A 14,353-nucleotide genomic window follows, 5' to 3' on the forward strand; every position below is an offset into this window, starting at 1 on the left:
ATCTATTGATCTCCTCTAGAGAGGAGTGAGGACTAAAACTACAATCTAGACCATTTGTAGGGGTTTTTTTGTCTGCACCTCCCTGTCTCTGACTGCCCTGGGCTGTAGGAGCTGCTCTGCCTGCAGCTGCCAAAGTCTAGGAGGAGATCAGGACAACCTCTTTCCACAACACCAAACCTTGAATCGTGCTGTTGAAAAATACAGTTGGTTATTGTGGTTGCTATTGCATTTCACTGATACTGTCATTTAGAGGCTTGTCTTGCGCCTACTGAAGGGAAAAGGCAAACTCTGCCAGCCTTCTGGGAGCCCCCATGCTCTTCCAAGTTCTCTTTGAGATTGCTTTTTTTTTTTCTTTTTTTCCCAGGAGATATTAGCCTGTGTTATTACAAATTCACTACATCTATCTTGTTATCTTCATTTCAGTATTTCTGTCCTTTTTAAAGATCCCTTTACAAATATTGTTTGCACCATCTTGATAGTAGCTTTCAATTCAGAGCAACAATGTGACTTCTTAATGAAATGTGTGCGTCTGTCTATTCTTGGATAATATTCATAACGAGCCCCAAATGGCACCAAGAGAAAGAGTGAAGAATCTGAAGAGAAGCAGCAAAAATAAAAGATGAAAAGCAAAATTGTAAGAAATAATTGCACTGCTCTGTTCACACAATTAAGAAGCATATCAGAGGAAAACAGTTAAATTAGCTTACTGAGTGCTTACAGGAGTTTTAAAGCTCTACTGTCAGTTCAATTTAAAAAAATACCCTAACAACAGCACACTGGTTTCTAAAGCAGATGACATTCTCCAGCAGCCTGAGATGGTCTCTGTGACACTGACAGCCTCTTCCTCTCCTTGTCCTTTGGAGCATTATAGCCTACCCAGGATGATTTCAGACTGTCAGGGCTCAAACACAGCTGTTCCTTTTCTGGAAACCAAACAGCCCAGCCTTCCACTTTCTATGGCAACAACAGTGAGCCCTTCGCAATCTGACCTGCCAAGGAAAACCTGCTGTTAATTAAATGTTAATTGCCTTAATGCAGTCTGCATTATGTGGAAAAATGCAAGTTATTTTAATCTGTATTTTAAAGGAAACATCTGAGGCTTAAAATGCCAGGCAGTGGCACCTTATAAATCAACAGATATACATTGCTCTCGCCCCTTTGGTGGTAGAAGAGACTCCTATGAGTTTAATAGACACATTGTTCTATTATTTTGCAAGACATTCAGGTAGCAACTGTTTCAGGCAATTTAATTTGATTTCTATGAAAACCATAAATTCAGCATTAATAGCCAATTTTACATTATATTAAGATTTACTGACATGTTTTATTATATCAATTATTTATTTTGATTTTAAAATACATCAGAAGTCAGTTCCTTTCTAATTTCAGCAGAGAGAGTGTGTGATTTGATCGAAGGATCCTGATGGCTGGATACACATGAACACCTTTGTGCTGCCCATTCTGGGGTGGGCAGATGCTCATGCAGCCATCCTCAGAGTGACCATGCCACATGTGAATCTCTGCCAGCAACCCCAAGGAAATAGGATAGCCTGCTTGCAACTCCAAGGGTTTCTCTAGAACAACCAGCCTCCCTCTTGCAACCTGCTGCTTAAACAACTCACCTTCTCTTAAACTACTTCACACCTGGGCAAAGAGACCTCATTATGGCAGCCAGGTAATTACTTGCAGTTTTTCTGTTGGCTTGGCCCAAGCTCTGCAGAACCTTTCTACCCCTGAGACAGGAGTGATGGGCAAAGGAGAGAGGAAGGAAGGAGAGAGGAAGGGAGGAAGGAAGGAGAGAGGAAGGAAAGGGGGGGAGAGAGAGAGAAAAAAAGAAAGAAAAAGCACAAGATCCTCTTTGGGGTGACACAAGAACAACCTCTCCCTACCTGCTTGCACTGACCAAAATTCAGTTTAATGGCTAATAGAGTCTTGGCACTATCAACCAGCTTTTAGAGCTGGGAAATGAGCAATGGCCCACTCCAGTCCCTGCGCTGTCCCCACTTGCAGGGTAGATGTGGCTCCTTGGGTCTCCATAGGAGGAAGCCAAGACCCACCATGAGCCATGGGCACAGAGGTCAGAAAGGTTCCTGGCTGAGCTTGGCTGAGTCTATTATGTTGTGTTTCCTTCAGACTGACTTTATTATTGTATTTTACCTTACATGGACTGCTGCAAATGCTGTGATGGTTTGTGCAGGACTCAGCCTCAGAGCGCTTTGAAGATGTCAGAATTTGCTAAAGGAGCTATTTTCTCTGTGTTTGCCATGTGTTCTTTTCTTGCCTTGATGCCAGCCATGGTGATAATCTGCAACTAATTTCTGAGATTTCACTGAAGACTGGCTTGAGCTGTACTGCAACATCCCTTCCGCTCTCTTTCTTTATAGCAATGCCAACAATAAAACAAAAAAAAAAAAAAAAGAGAAGAAGAAGAAAAAATAATATGGTTTATTCCCCTTCGCATTTAGTTGAGTTGAAAAGTGGTGTAGGTGAAATGAGGTACCCCACAACTGGTGCTTGGGTAAAACCACTGATCATGTACCTACAGTGCCCAAACTGTCTTTTAGGAAGAATAATTTGAGCAGGGCGTAACAGCGCCAGCCACAAATGTGTAATTCTCTCCTTTCCTCTTTCACTTCTCTTCAATTTGCAGAGGCAAAACACCAAAGTTGGATAACAGTAATGAGGGGTCAGCTTCTTTGCTGGTGCAAGCCAGTGTATCACACCAAAGCTGATGAAGTTCCACCAGTTTACACGGGCAGCAAATGTTACTTAAAATAAGCTGCATCCATGCTGCAGTGGTCTCACGGGAATATGGGAATACTGCTTCTGAGATTTGAGACAAAACTATTTATAGGTTCAGAATTTAACCCCCTAGAAAGGAAGCTACCAGAGGGAAGAACTCGCTGGAGGCAAGTGCTGTCAGGGAAGCAACGGCACTGCCAGTGCAGTTCAGGCTTCCCTCTAAACACAGAGCTGGCATCCGTGGGCACGATTCCCCAGAAACTTGCCCGTCCCTTGACAACATCTGGATTTGATCCCCAATGTTTACAAAGCTGGGGAGTGTCTGAGTGGTTTTAGACTGTTATGTGCATTATTTCTTCTCATTTTAAAGCTGCCCATGTAGAGAAAAATACAGGACTTCAGTAACAGTTACCAGCATGATTTGCTTTTATTACCTTTCTGTTCAAGACCCTTGTTTCCCCTTGTAGCATGTCAAATTGCCCCCAAAACCATATTATACAGCAGAGAAATGTCGTTCACACTTCACTGGCTATTGATTTACTTTATTTATTGGCACAAAATCAGCCTGAGATAAACATTTTGTCCCCCATTTCCACTATTGTAAGCTACGTAGTTCACTGCAAGATAGGCAAACCCCAATGTGCTGGGTCACAATTCGACATGGCTTTCTAATCAATGTGTGAAAAATTACCTAATGAATAATGGGTTGCACATTTCCACAAACAAATTAACCAGGGTGAGACTGAAACTAATGATTATATTTATCTAATGTAATTTCACATCTGTTACTAGTGCTAGTAATTTTTTTTTTCTTCTTTCCATGGCGTCCTTAGAATTACAACCCAGCTTTTGAGAGACAGACATTTTACATCCACTTAAACAGATAATGTTCAGATTTATTAGGTACATACTTTTAGAACCACAAGATAGTTGGGGAGCACATTATTATTTTGCAGTACTTTGTGGGAGTTGAACCGCTTTTTGAAACACCGTGTGGTTCTCATACAGGAGCCGGGGTGCTCAGACTCACAGCATCTCCCATGCAAGGAACAGAAAAAGTTATTTTTTTTCCCCCAATGTACAACCAGTTGAGATACACCCTGATAATTTTTGCTGGAGTTAGGCTAATGTCATTCGCAGATGAAAAAGCACAACAGTGGGAAGGAACCTTGCGGGCTCATTCTTTATCTCCTCCTTAAAGTAGATTTGTGTCTTCCTGGTGAAATGATCAGTTTTGTAAAACAATTGTTCCCAGAGTCCAGCTGCCGACTCTGCACGGGTTCAGCAAGCGTCCGTGGCCTGATGTGGCTGTTGCTTCTCAGAATAGAGAAAGTAATTGGCTCTGCGGGTCTTACTTTCCACTAGATGTTTTTATTTTCCAGGCACGTTAAAATGTTTTGCTTGGGCTGTCGAGAGCAGCTTGGGCACCCTCCCCAGTCTCCAAAATATGAGGCATCAACTCACCTGTCTCCGTCCCTCTCCTAAGAGAAGTGTTTCAAAGAAGGGCTTGTAAGGTGGGCCGCCAGGGAAGGAGAAAGAGGGCAAGGTGGGGGTTTTCTCCCCCTGAAGCTGACTCACCTCAATCTCCATGGGGGATATAGAGCCCCCGTGGCTGCAAATGCCTTTCTTCCTGCGGCTGGGGGCTGAATCTGCTCTATCACATCCAGCAGCTCACAGTTGTCTTTAAAGATGTTGCAAGAAAACCAAAAGTCTCCAAATTATGTCACTACTTGAGTCAACATTATTAAACAATTTCACAACCTGTCTCAGTCGTGGTGGCAGCTTTCATAAGGATTTATTATCCAGAGACAGAAGAAGGGAGGGGGCTGAGAGTGCACAGAGGTTTGAAAGTCATTGTACCGAGAGTTTAATTATTGTATTTTTCACTGAAGTTGAAAGTATTGAGGAAAATCCAGCCAATTTCATATTACCTCATTTGATTAAAGAAGTTGTATGATTGTTCAGAATCTGTAATTGCCATTCAGCACAGCTGAGCTGAAAAAAAGCTTTTTGACTTCTCATCCTTAATACTTGGCGATATTTAGTAGCCTCATTGGATTAGCCAAACAAAACTTAGCAAATGACACCACCTTTATTCTGAAGACATTCTGATGATTGATTCAGCTTAAAATTACTCGATGTGTATTTCTGTTGGGGGGTGGGAGTGGTGGTTTATTTTTACTAGTACACATTTTTCTTGTCAGCATTAGGAAAAGTCCTCTATACAGCCATGTCAGATACGGGACAATATGTAACTTCACGGGCGAGATTCTCAAACTGCAGGACATAAAGCAGGACATAATATCATGTTTGTTACATGGAGCAAGACAGGCAGATATCCAGCAGTTGTGTGCCTCATAAGCCTACAGTACCAGTTTGTATTTGGCTTCTTTGTTGAGAAGGGAGACTCTAAATGTGTACCACTACTTTTTTTTTTTTTTTGATTGCAGATAGCCTTCATGTCCTTTCAGCACTGGTTCCAGAAATAAATGACCTTGTTCTACTGAGAAGCTTGTGGAACAGCTGAGGAACATTCTGTCTGGGTCAGTCATAAACTGGTTACAAAGCAGACCTCTGGATCTCTTGTTTTGGAGACTTCTTGTTTCCCAGATTGTGGAAGGCATGGTCCACATACTACTAGCACATGGAGAAGCAGATGCTTCCGCCTCTCAGCCAGCCTGGAAATGGTTGAGCTGCTCCCTTCTGTGGTGGCATCTTCTGCAGCAGCTTGTTAACTCCCATCTGTGCCATGAACAACCCTGGTGTCACACCTGAAGAGGAGTGTTTCTGACCTCCAGGGTGCAAATGGGATGGGCTAACACCTGATGTGTTCATTCCAGCTGGAGTCAGCTCATGGAAATAGAGATACGTGCTGCTGCTGGGAGAGACAGGGACACATCGGTGCCAGCCGCACCTCTCTGCGCTGGGGCGGCTGAGCAGCTTGGCAGCCACCTTCAGGGGTTTTGAAACATGGGGTGGTTCAGGGCTAACTTTGCTGGAGTTCTGGGGTACATGAGACAGAAGTTGGAAAACAGGATGAAAATAGCAAGCAACATCCTAGAGGTCTGCTCTCGTATGGCCAAGCTGCCCTGAACACTTGATTGCCTACATGTAACATTCTTCCTAAAACATCTTTTCTTCCCTACCCCAAGCATGATGGCTGTAGCATGTCCTGGGCTGCCACAGCCTGCAGAGGCCACCCAGCAGGAGGGCCCCGACAAGGCACTGCAAACTCTTACATTTCTCTACTCCTAAGGACCATCCTGACAAGGACAAAGCAACTTTGAGCAGCTGTAGGTAGAGAGGTTTGGGGACTGAGCTCAGGGAAACGTTTGATGGCTGCTAATAACAAGCACCCCATTCAACACACTCACTCAGTTATTTTTGCTTGTCCTTCATCTAGTGCTTTTGATTCCGTTAAAGCCACTTAGCCTAAGTCAGGCTAGCTCAGTCCTGGTGATATAACTCAATACAAGCAATTCCTGTTTTTATAATAATTCACTGATTGCTGCAGGGACATTTGTTGCTGAAGAAAGAAGTGAACTCTGTTGACCAAAAGACACAAAAGATGATGATGGATACACAGGGCAGGGCTGTCCAGAGGGACTTGGAGCAAACTTCAGCATCTGTACTGAAAGCACACATGACAAGATAAAACAAGCATCAGCTTTTCTAGCCTGCGTGGCGTGAGTGTCTCAGCCTGAGTCCAGAAGGAGGTCACACTGGAGAGGCACGGCGTGACTTCAGTCTCCGTGCCTTTTCATGGTAACCAGGCTGCACTGTTTGCATTTCTCATTTTCCCTCTGGTAGAATTTTCTCACTGAGGGTTTTGACAATTTTCAAATAATGTCGTGGAGAGTATGACAACATGAAATGAGAGCAGAGCACAATGATGCAGTAAATAGTTACATTATTAGAAAGGCAGATGCTGGCATTGAAGCAGGGTTGTTGGCCTAAAGAAATAGATTAGGAGGGAGAAAACAGAAAAAAAAATCTGTGAGGTATCATCAGAAGCGGTCGATAGCATAATAATGTTCATATGCAAGAGAAGGTTTTCTGTGGCAATGTGAATCAACTCACATGCTAATATGACCAGTAAATAAACCATAGTAAGATTCTAGAATTGATATTACTACTCACCAGTACAACTCCAGGCCAGTGAATCATGTCTGGAATTGCATTTTGGACTCCAAGCCCTGGCACTGGATCCCAGTGGGCAAGACAAAGTCCTGCAGCAGCATCCGAGTCACACCCAGCCATCTACAGACAACTTAAATTCAGCATAAACCCCGTGCTTTGTATTTCCTGTTGGCTTATTCTTGTCACTTTTTAGAGTCCTCAGAGATATGCCCCAAGTGAGCACAGGGATACTGGTGAAATTTAGGATCTTTGAATGCACCTGAACTGAAATCAGCAAGAAGTGATTTGGAGCAAGGCTGCTGCAGCCTGGTCCCCTACTTAGGCAATGGAAAGGAACAGGGTCTCCTCACCATTCTGTGAAAGGCTGTCACCCATCCCTTGTGCCTCTTGTCCTCTCCCCAAATGACTGTAAACTGCAGCCTGAGCTCAGCCCATAAGCATAAACTTCAAGAGTATGTGAGGATTTTCCATGTGCCTCCAGGATCCAATGACCCATGCAACAACCTGAGAATCTGATATTCTGAGAACCTGGGCACCAGCAACTTCAGCATAAGGCTTGAGGTGTTTCAGATACCACCACCTTGAAAGTCAGCCCCAGCCGCATTGATGCAGGCACCCAAACTAACTGGGAACATTCATAAACACAAACCCACTTTAGCAAATGCAGGAGTGCTACTATAACCCCTGGTAAAGCCACAGTTAAGTGGGAGCTGCTTGTTCTCTCAGATAATGCAGTAAAGCAGAGCAGTCAAAGAGCAATTCAACAAGTCAGGAGCACTTGAGCTGCCAACATGTCAGCCAACTGTGCTTAAACAAAGTACAGTGTAGGTGTCCACCACTCTCTCCATTATGACTATTTCTCCACAGGAATGCAAAACTGAGAACAATTGTCATATGTTGTGTTCTTGTGCAAGGCAGGGCAGACTTGGCCATAAGCTGAGGCATCCCATCTGGGTACTCCCAAGATGATGTCAGTCTCTTGAAAGGTGTGGAAGCAATGACCTGGCCCTGTGCACAGCTACTGTGGCCAGCACAGCTCGGCTAGAGTGCAAATGGGACCCTGACCACATTTCCCAGTCAAGCTGCTTCCTTGGGAGCCTCTCAAGAAATTTGTACTGAGGCAAACAGGACACCTTTGGGATTTTCCACTGCTGCACAGACCCTGATACAAGGCAGGACCAATTAAAACTGCCGTGAGTACATAGAATGAGGAAGCTTTTTGTCACTGAACGATTTGCTGATGGGTCAAGTGCTAGCTCATTTGAATTTTTTCTGCCAGTTTGGAAATGAGAAGACCTAAATGTGACCTAGATATATCAAAGTCATTTCACAGAGGTTCACCAGTGGAATGGCACACATGATGATGGCAGAAGGTGAAGGTGAAAGGCACATCCAGGAATGGTGCGCTAAATCCTTTCTCACCTGGTGTGATTCACACAGGTAATCAGAAGGGTATGTGATGTGTCAAAATACTAGAGGCATCGGAGAAAGCAGAAGCAGGCAGGTAGATAAACTTTCATGTGGAGGATCCCAAACTGCTTTACTCATAAAGTCATTCTGAAGCTAGAGGTAAAATATACGGATCAAGACGAGATTTAAAGCTGAGATGGGACTTTGTGCCTTGGTAGAAAGAGCACTTCTAGAATGACTGGGCAACTCCAGTGTCAAAGGTGGCTAGGATCAGAGCAGTGCAATTAATGTGCAGAAGAGATTTGTGTATTGGTAGAGACTTTGGACAGAGCAAGTTCAGAGGACATTATTTGATAAAGAAGAAAATTCTGAACTAGCGGTGGAGTTTGATCAGAAGCTGGTGAAGGTAACAAGAGGATTAAAATTGATAGAACTTGGCAGCCTACATTACTTTGAAGAGGAGATTTAGGTACTAAGACACTTAGATGCTTTTCAAAAAAATACCTGCAACCGTGGATGCTTTCATTTAGCAAGTAATGGTGTAACCAGCTGCTGTCAAGAGTTATAACATAAAGAAGGATGTGTATGGAAGGCATCAACAAGTAAAAGGCTGGCTTTATATTTTGGGTGTAATTGATTGACTATAGCATCTACGAATGAAATCTACAGATTTACACCCTACTGGAGAGGCTAAGAGATGAGGAGGTAATGAATGAAGGACTATTAGAGCAATTTATTGTAGATGGGAGAAGAATCATCTCCAACAGAAATGAGAAAGGTCTGATTTAAGTGAGGATATGAACCACGTGATGAGTAGTGGGTCAGAGGCAGCAGCTTCTTGTGTGAGATATGAAGAAAGGCCAGAGCAATCATCTAAGAACACAGGATCCCACATCCTTTAAAAAGCATCTCCACTGTAGCTGTCTTAACCTAGGTGGGGCCCCTCAGAGCCCAGCAGGATTCTCCACTCCTGCGAGGATCTGTCCAGTCACAGTTCAGGCAAGCCCAAGCTTAAAATTGAACAGAGCTAAAGCAGAAAAGGCAAAGTGACAGTAATATAAAATATAGTGGAATTATCCTTGAGTATTTCTTATAATAATTAAAATTTCAGGAATAAAGCATGAGTCATTTATTTGCTACTGAGACCTGAAGATAGGAATACAAGCTGACAACAAATACAGTTGTGGGTCTTAATTATTGCTTATAATAGACACAGAGAGTAGAGCCACCAACTGTACCAAGTGTAATTCTTTATTTAGTAATTTAATATTCTTCCCTGTTCATCTCAATGCATTTTTATATGTCTGACCTTCTGTAGACTTCTCATTTTGTTCTCCAGTTGAAAGAGCAAAGCTGGTTAATTTCTGGTGACATTTTGTGGCCGTGTAGCTGCTGAAATATCTTTTTACACTTGGGTTTGTTTATAAATCTGAATTCAGTGGATATCTGCCTAGCGACACAAGCCTGTAAGCTGGGTGACATTGCAGAAATTAGAGCCCCCTCCTTCCCAGGGACTCCCTGAGCACGTCCTGGCCTCGGGAGCCCAGGGGACACCAAAAAGCGTTGTGTAAAGTCCGTGGCTGTGGCAAAGAGCAGCTAGACCATGCTATGCCCCCTCCAAATAACATGTCTTCTGCTCACCTGCCATATCATTGACTTACCTCATCTGTGACTGTGGCACAACCAAATCCTCTGGCTACAATGACACGGGGAGTCCTCGTGTCACAGCCAAGTCAAGTTTTGCCTGGGCTGGAAGGCAGGAAGCTCAACATCACAGCCTTCCAGTACACAGAAATTTCATTATAAAGTAATGTTTATGCCTGGAAATGGGGGGTGGTGCTTCCTCTTAATTATTAGATACAAAAAATAGGGGAGGGCGCTTGTAGTAATTCTGAAATGCACTTTAAAAAGTTAGCAAAAAAATAAACCTTAAAAGCTTGCAGAGAAGCCACAGGGAATCATAGCTGCCACTTAAATTATATTAAAGGGCAATAAATTGAAACCAGTAAAAAAGAAATGTGTCCTTACAGGGTGCATCGTCAGCTTATGAAATTCACTGTAACAGGAGGTCAGTGAGAGAAAGTCTGTAGTTTGTTTTTTTCCAAAGTACTTTTTGGATCACTACCATGATGCCTCCAGTGCTGCAAGAAAAGGCTAATCAAACTTCATACTCCAAGGCACAAACTGTGTATGGGGGTCAGGAGAGAACGTCACCCTCACAGACAGTGTATTAAGCATATTCTGCATTTTCCCTCTCGACCTTCGAAGGAGGGTAAGGATCTCTGCAGAACGGTTGTGTAACCTCCAATGGCAAATCCTGTACAAACGTCTCTGGATTCCTTCCTCCCAGGGAGTGATTCTCCTCTGGCAGACTCAAAGCTCGTAAAAGCATAATTTTAGCTCTGAAAAATGTTTTTAAGCATAAGCGTTGATGAACGATGCAACGTAAAAGTGAAGCAGAGCTCCTGAGCCTCAAAGATGGTCTCGGGAGAAGCTGAGGCAGGCACAATTTATTGGCAAATAAGAGAGGCGACCTCCCACCCATACCATTGTACAACATCCCAGGTGGAAGACAAAGACTGGTCTGTGCACAAGCCCTAGCTGTGAGGAGCATGAAAAGAGAGACACCCTCCTGCCGTCTTTTCCCTGGGGAGTAGAAGTAAATCTCACAGAGGGCCTTATGTGTCTATTAAGGCAACCCCTTGAGCACTACTCAAACAAAAGGATGACGGTTAATCAAAGACAGTTCCCTACCACATCCCAGGCACAACCAGCCCCTCTGGCTTTTGCTGCCATTCTTGCTATTCTTGTCATGATGAGGTGAAAAATTTAAGACTGTGCTGTCCCTACTGCCCCCCTCCACCACTACCACCACCACCTCTGCTCTCCTCTCACAGTTGCATCACCGACGTGGGTGATGATCAGCCAGTGGTGTTTAAAAGGAGCCTTGCATCTTTTGGAACAAATTCTGATTCTCTGAGTTAAGCCATGGCTGTCAGCTGTCTTGCCCAAAGATTTTGGGGTACGTCTTGTGTGTTCATAAAGTCAAACTGGCTCTCAGGCCCCAGATCTCACCTATGACTGGATGAGCTGATGTGGCACAAGCTGCAGTCAGACATCTGAATGCAGTTCATGTGTGGTAATCGTTTCTTTTAGAAAGGGGGGTTTACAGAATGGGGGAAAGCTCTCTGGCAGAACCATTTTGAGCACCGATCCCACAAATCTCCACACACGCATCTGCTGAACTCACAGCCAGGTCAGCATGGGCCTTAAAGGCTGCAGGATCACGGCCTTTCTTCTTTGTCCCTTTTGTCCAAGCTGTAACTCTATTATGGTTATCAAACAGTTGAAATAGATCTGTGACATTACAGGATGCTAATTTCCGAGGACTCTTTTTCCTTTTCCTTTTGCAGCATTTAGATTTTTTCCTGTGTTTACAGCACATGTGAGGGAAAAAGTAAAATTCCTTTGTTCTCCCTTTCATCTTTATGCTGAAAGGCTAAATAGGCCATGCTTCCCAGACCAACCGCTCTGAGCTCAGCCTTAATGGCAGGCAGGAGGAGATCGCCTCTGTGTCAGGGCTTGCTTTAAAAAAAAAAAAAAAAAAAAGGATCTTAATTCCAGCATTGGAAATGAAGAGGAGTTCGCTATTAGCTCTCATATTAATAATTTAGAAAATACATGCCCAATCACTTGTGTTCTCTCAGTTCTCTCTGAACACAGCTGCAAACTGCATTAGGTGTTAGGGTGAATGGATATATTTCAGATGAGATATTTGTACTGAATTATTAGGGTAGTCTGTATTACAAAATTACTAATAAACATTGCTTCTGGCTCAATTTAGCCTGAACTCAGTGAACCTAGCCAGTGGTGAGAAATCAAAAACTCCGAAATACCCGATGAATGAATCTAACTAATCAAGAAGCCCTGCAGGAAGTAGATGCCAGGATTAATGAGCCAGTGGTTTCACCATGCCATGCTGTTATTTCTTCACATAAATGCCCTCAGATGAGATTACCTTTGTCATGAAAAGGAGAAAAGGAAGGTTACATACTTTCAACTGACAGGTTAACTGCCATACCTCCATTACTGCAAGATACATTTTCATGTGCGGAGATTTTTATTCTGAAAAATGAAAATTTAAAGACCACAACACAAATTAAACCACATTTTCATTTCTAGGAGCAGGGATCATTGCTGCTAGTACAATACTATAATCCGTGCTGCAATGTTATCTGATCCCTTGCCTTGCACAAACTTTCTCCCCATGTTAGTAATTGCTCAGTGAATGCAATCTCCTGCAGCGGGTAAGAGCAGGTTCTGCCTTCCAGAGGGATTTGAAGGGAGGAAGAGAGAAGAGAGTGTCAAAGCATTTCATCAAGAGAGCAAATGAAAGGTTCAGTGACATTATCGTTATGTATATTCCTTAGATATTAGGGGTGATGTTGTATTTAGAGAGAGGTAAACCGACGTGGATATATGCCGGTGTGGAAACAAATCCATACATACAAGTGTAAATCTGAGTCTATTTACATGCTGGGTGGACTTGCTCAAAGCTAAAACACACCCTAAGGTAAGAAAATAAGCCCAGCTTGTAACAGCCCCAGCGCCTGGTGTTAGCCACTTAGTCAGTAATAGGCTAATTGTTATTCAGCATAAATATTCCCTCTCGATTTATATGGAATTCACTCATTTATTTTGATCACTTTATGTGAATGAAGCAAAGCTGTTCCTGTTGTTGGGTAGAACTAGTCAGTGCTATTTAATTTTTGTCTTTTAATATCAGCACAAGTGAGATTTTGTAATAAAATCATTCACACACAACCTGTAACATGTATGAGTGGAACCTGCAGTCCCCTTCCTTTCATCCATGTTAAATACATAAGAGCATCAGCTTAGATGTTTTATGTTGCAAAGCTTCAGCTGGTGCTAAGGGTATGTTTCAAAAATCTCCAGGACTCAGAACACGAAGATCTATTGCCATGGAAACAAATGTTGTATCAAAGTTGCGTAGGATCAAAAAGCTTTGCTCATAACCAGGACAACAGTTGCATTAGAATATGGAGGAAATGATGGATGGTTTAGGAGTGAGAATTCAGCCAAAGGACCTTTGTAAGGCCCCTTCTATAGAGTTGCAGCATTTGGTGTCAAGGGTTGGATCTTACAGGTTGCATCTCAATCCCCTGCCCCCAGCCAGAAAGAGCATTTTTCTCTACCATTAAAAAGCACATATTTTTTAAAGATCTTCCATACCACACTTTACGACATTCCTACATCATAAAGCTGTCTCGCTTATAGCAATATAAAGCAGCTGTAAAAATTACTTGCTTGTAAACAACCTTCTGTACATTAGGAAGAAGCAGAGTGAGATTTGCACTCCTCTGCATGTAAGTGGAGACCAGCTTTTCCTGCCGGCACACCATGGCATGGGGAAGGAACCACCATGGGATTGGGAGGAGCAAGGGATACCCCAGTCAGGCCACCATTCCTCTTGGCCCACGCAGGACCACCGGTGGGATAGGGGGGCTGGGGGCACACTGACCAGCCCTGCTCTGTACACACTCCATGCACCCACATCTTTGAGAGCTGATCAAAATTACCGCGAATTTCAAACTTGGAACCAAGCCTGGGTGTAGAAGGGCTACTACTGCTTGGCCCAAGGCTGGGCTGGGGAGTAGAGGGCGGGCTGGAAGAAGGGACAGGGCGCAGCACCTTCTTAGCCCCAGCATTACTCATGGCACGGATTATGGTATGGGACCTGTCTAGCCTGGCCTGGGCTACCTCAGGATGGGCATCCTGGGCTGTTTTGGCACCCAGGCCAGGGGGCTCCTACAGAGGGGCACAGGGCTGCTTCCTCAGGTGACCCCCAGCAGACTCACTCTGGGCCTGGATCTCCAATAATTTATTCTCCTTTTATTTCTCTTTTAAATTAAATACGCATACGTAATATGCACTTTGGAGCAGGCAAGGACCCTTCTGCGGGTGCCTATGGAGCCGGGCACTCTCAGGTGTGTAATTAAGAGGTGTGTAATCGATGTACAAGGAGAAGAGATCTCATTAA

At 43.6% G+C, this 14,353-nt stretch overlaps 1 protein-coding gene across 1 annotated transcript in view; it reads right to left on the reverse strand.

Moving 5' to 3' along the window:
- The window catches only part of WDR41 (WD repeat domain 41), a 65,605-nt gene extending 61,273 nt beyond the window's left edge, over window positions 1-4,332 (reverse strand). Inside the window, exon 1 of the mRNA XM_009637272.2 lies at window positions 4,207-4,332. Within this exon, the coding sequence (XP_009635567.1) occupies window positions 4,207-4,332 (126 nt within the window). The remainder of the gene's footprint in view (window positions 1-4,206) is intronic.
- Window positions 4,333-14,353: the final 10,021 nt, after the last annotated feature.

This window comes from Egretta garzetta, unplaced genomic scaffold (assembly GCF_000687185.1).
Source record: "Egretta garzetta isolate BGI_Z169 unplaced genomic scaffold, ASM68718v1 scaffold424, whole genome shotgun sequence".
In the NCBI taxonomy this organism is placed as follows: Eukaryota; Metazoa; Chordata; class Aves; order Pelecaniformes; family Ardeidae; genus Egretta; species Egretta garzetta.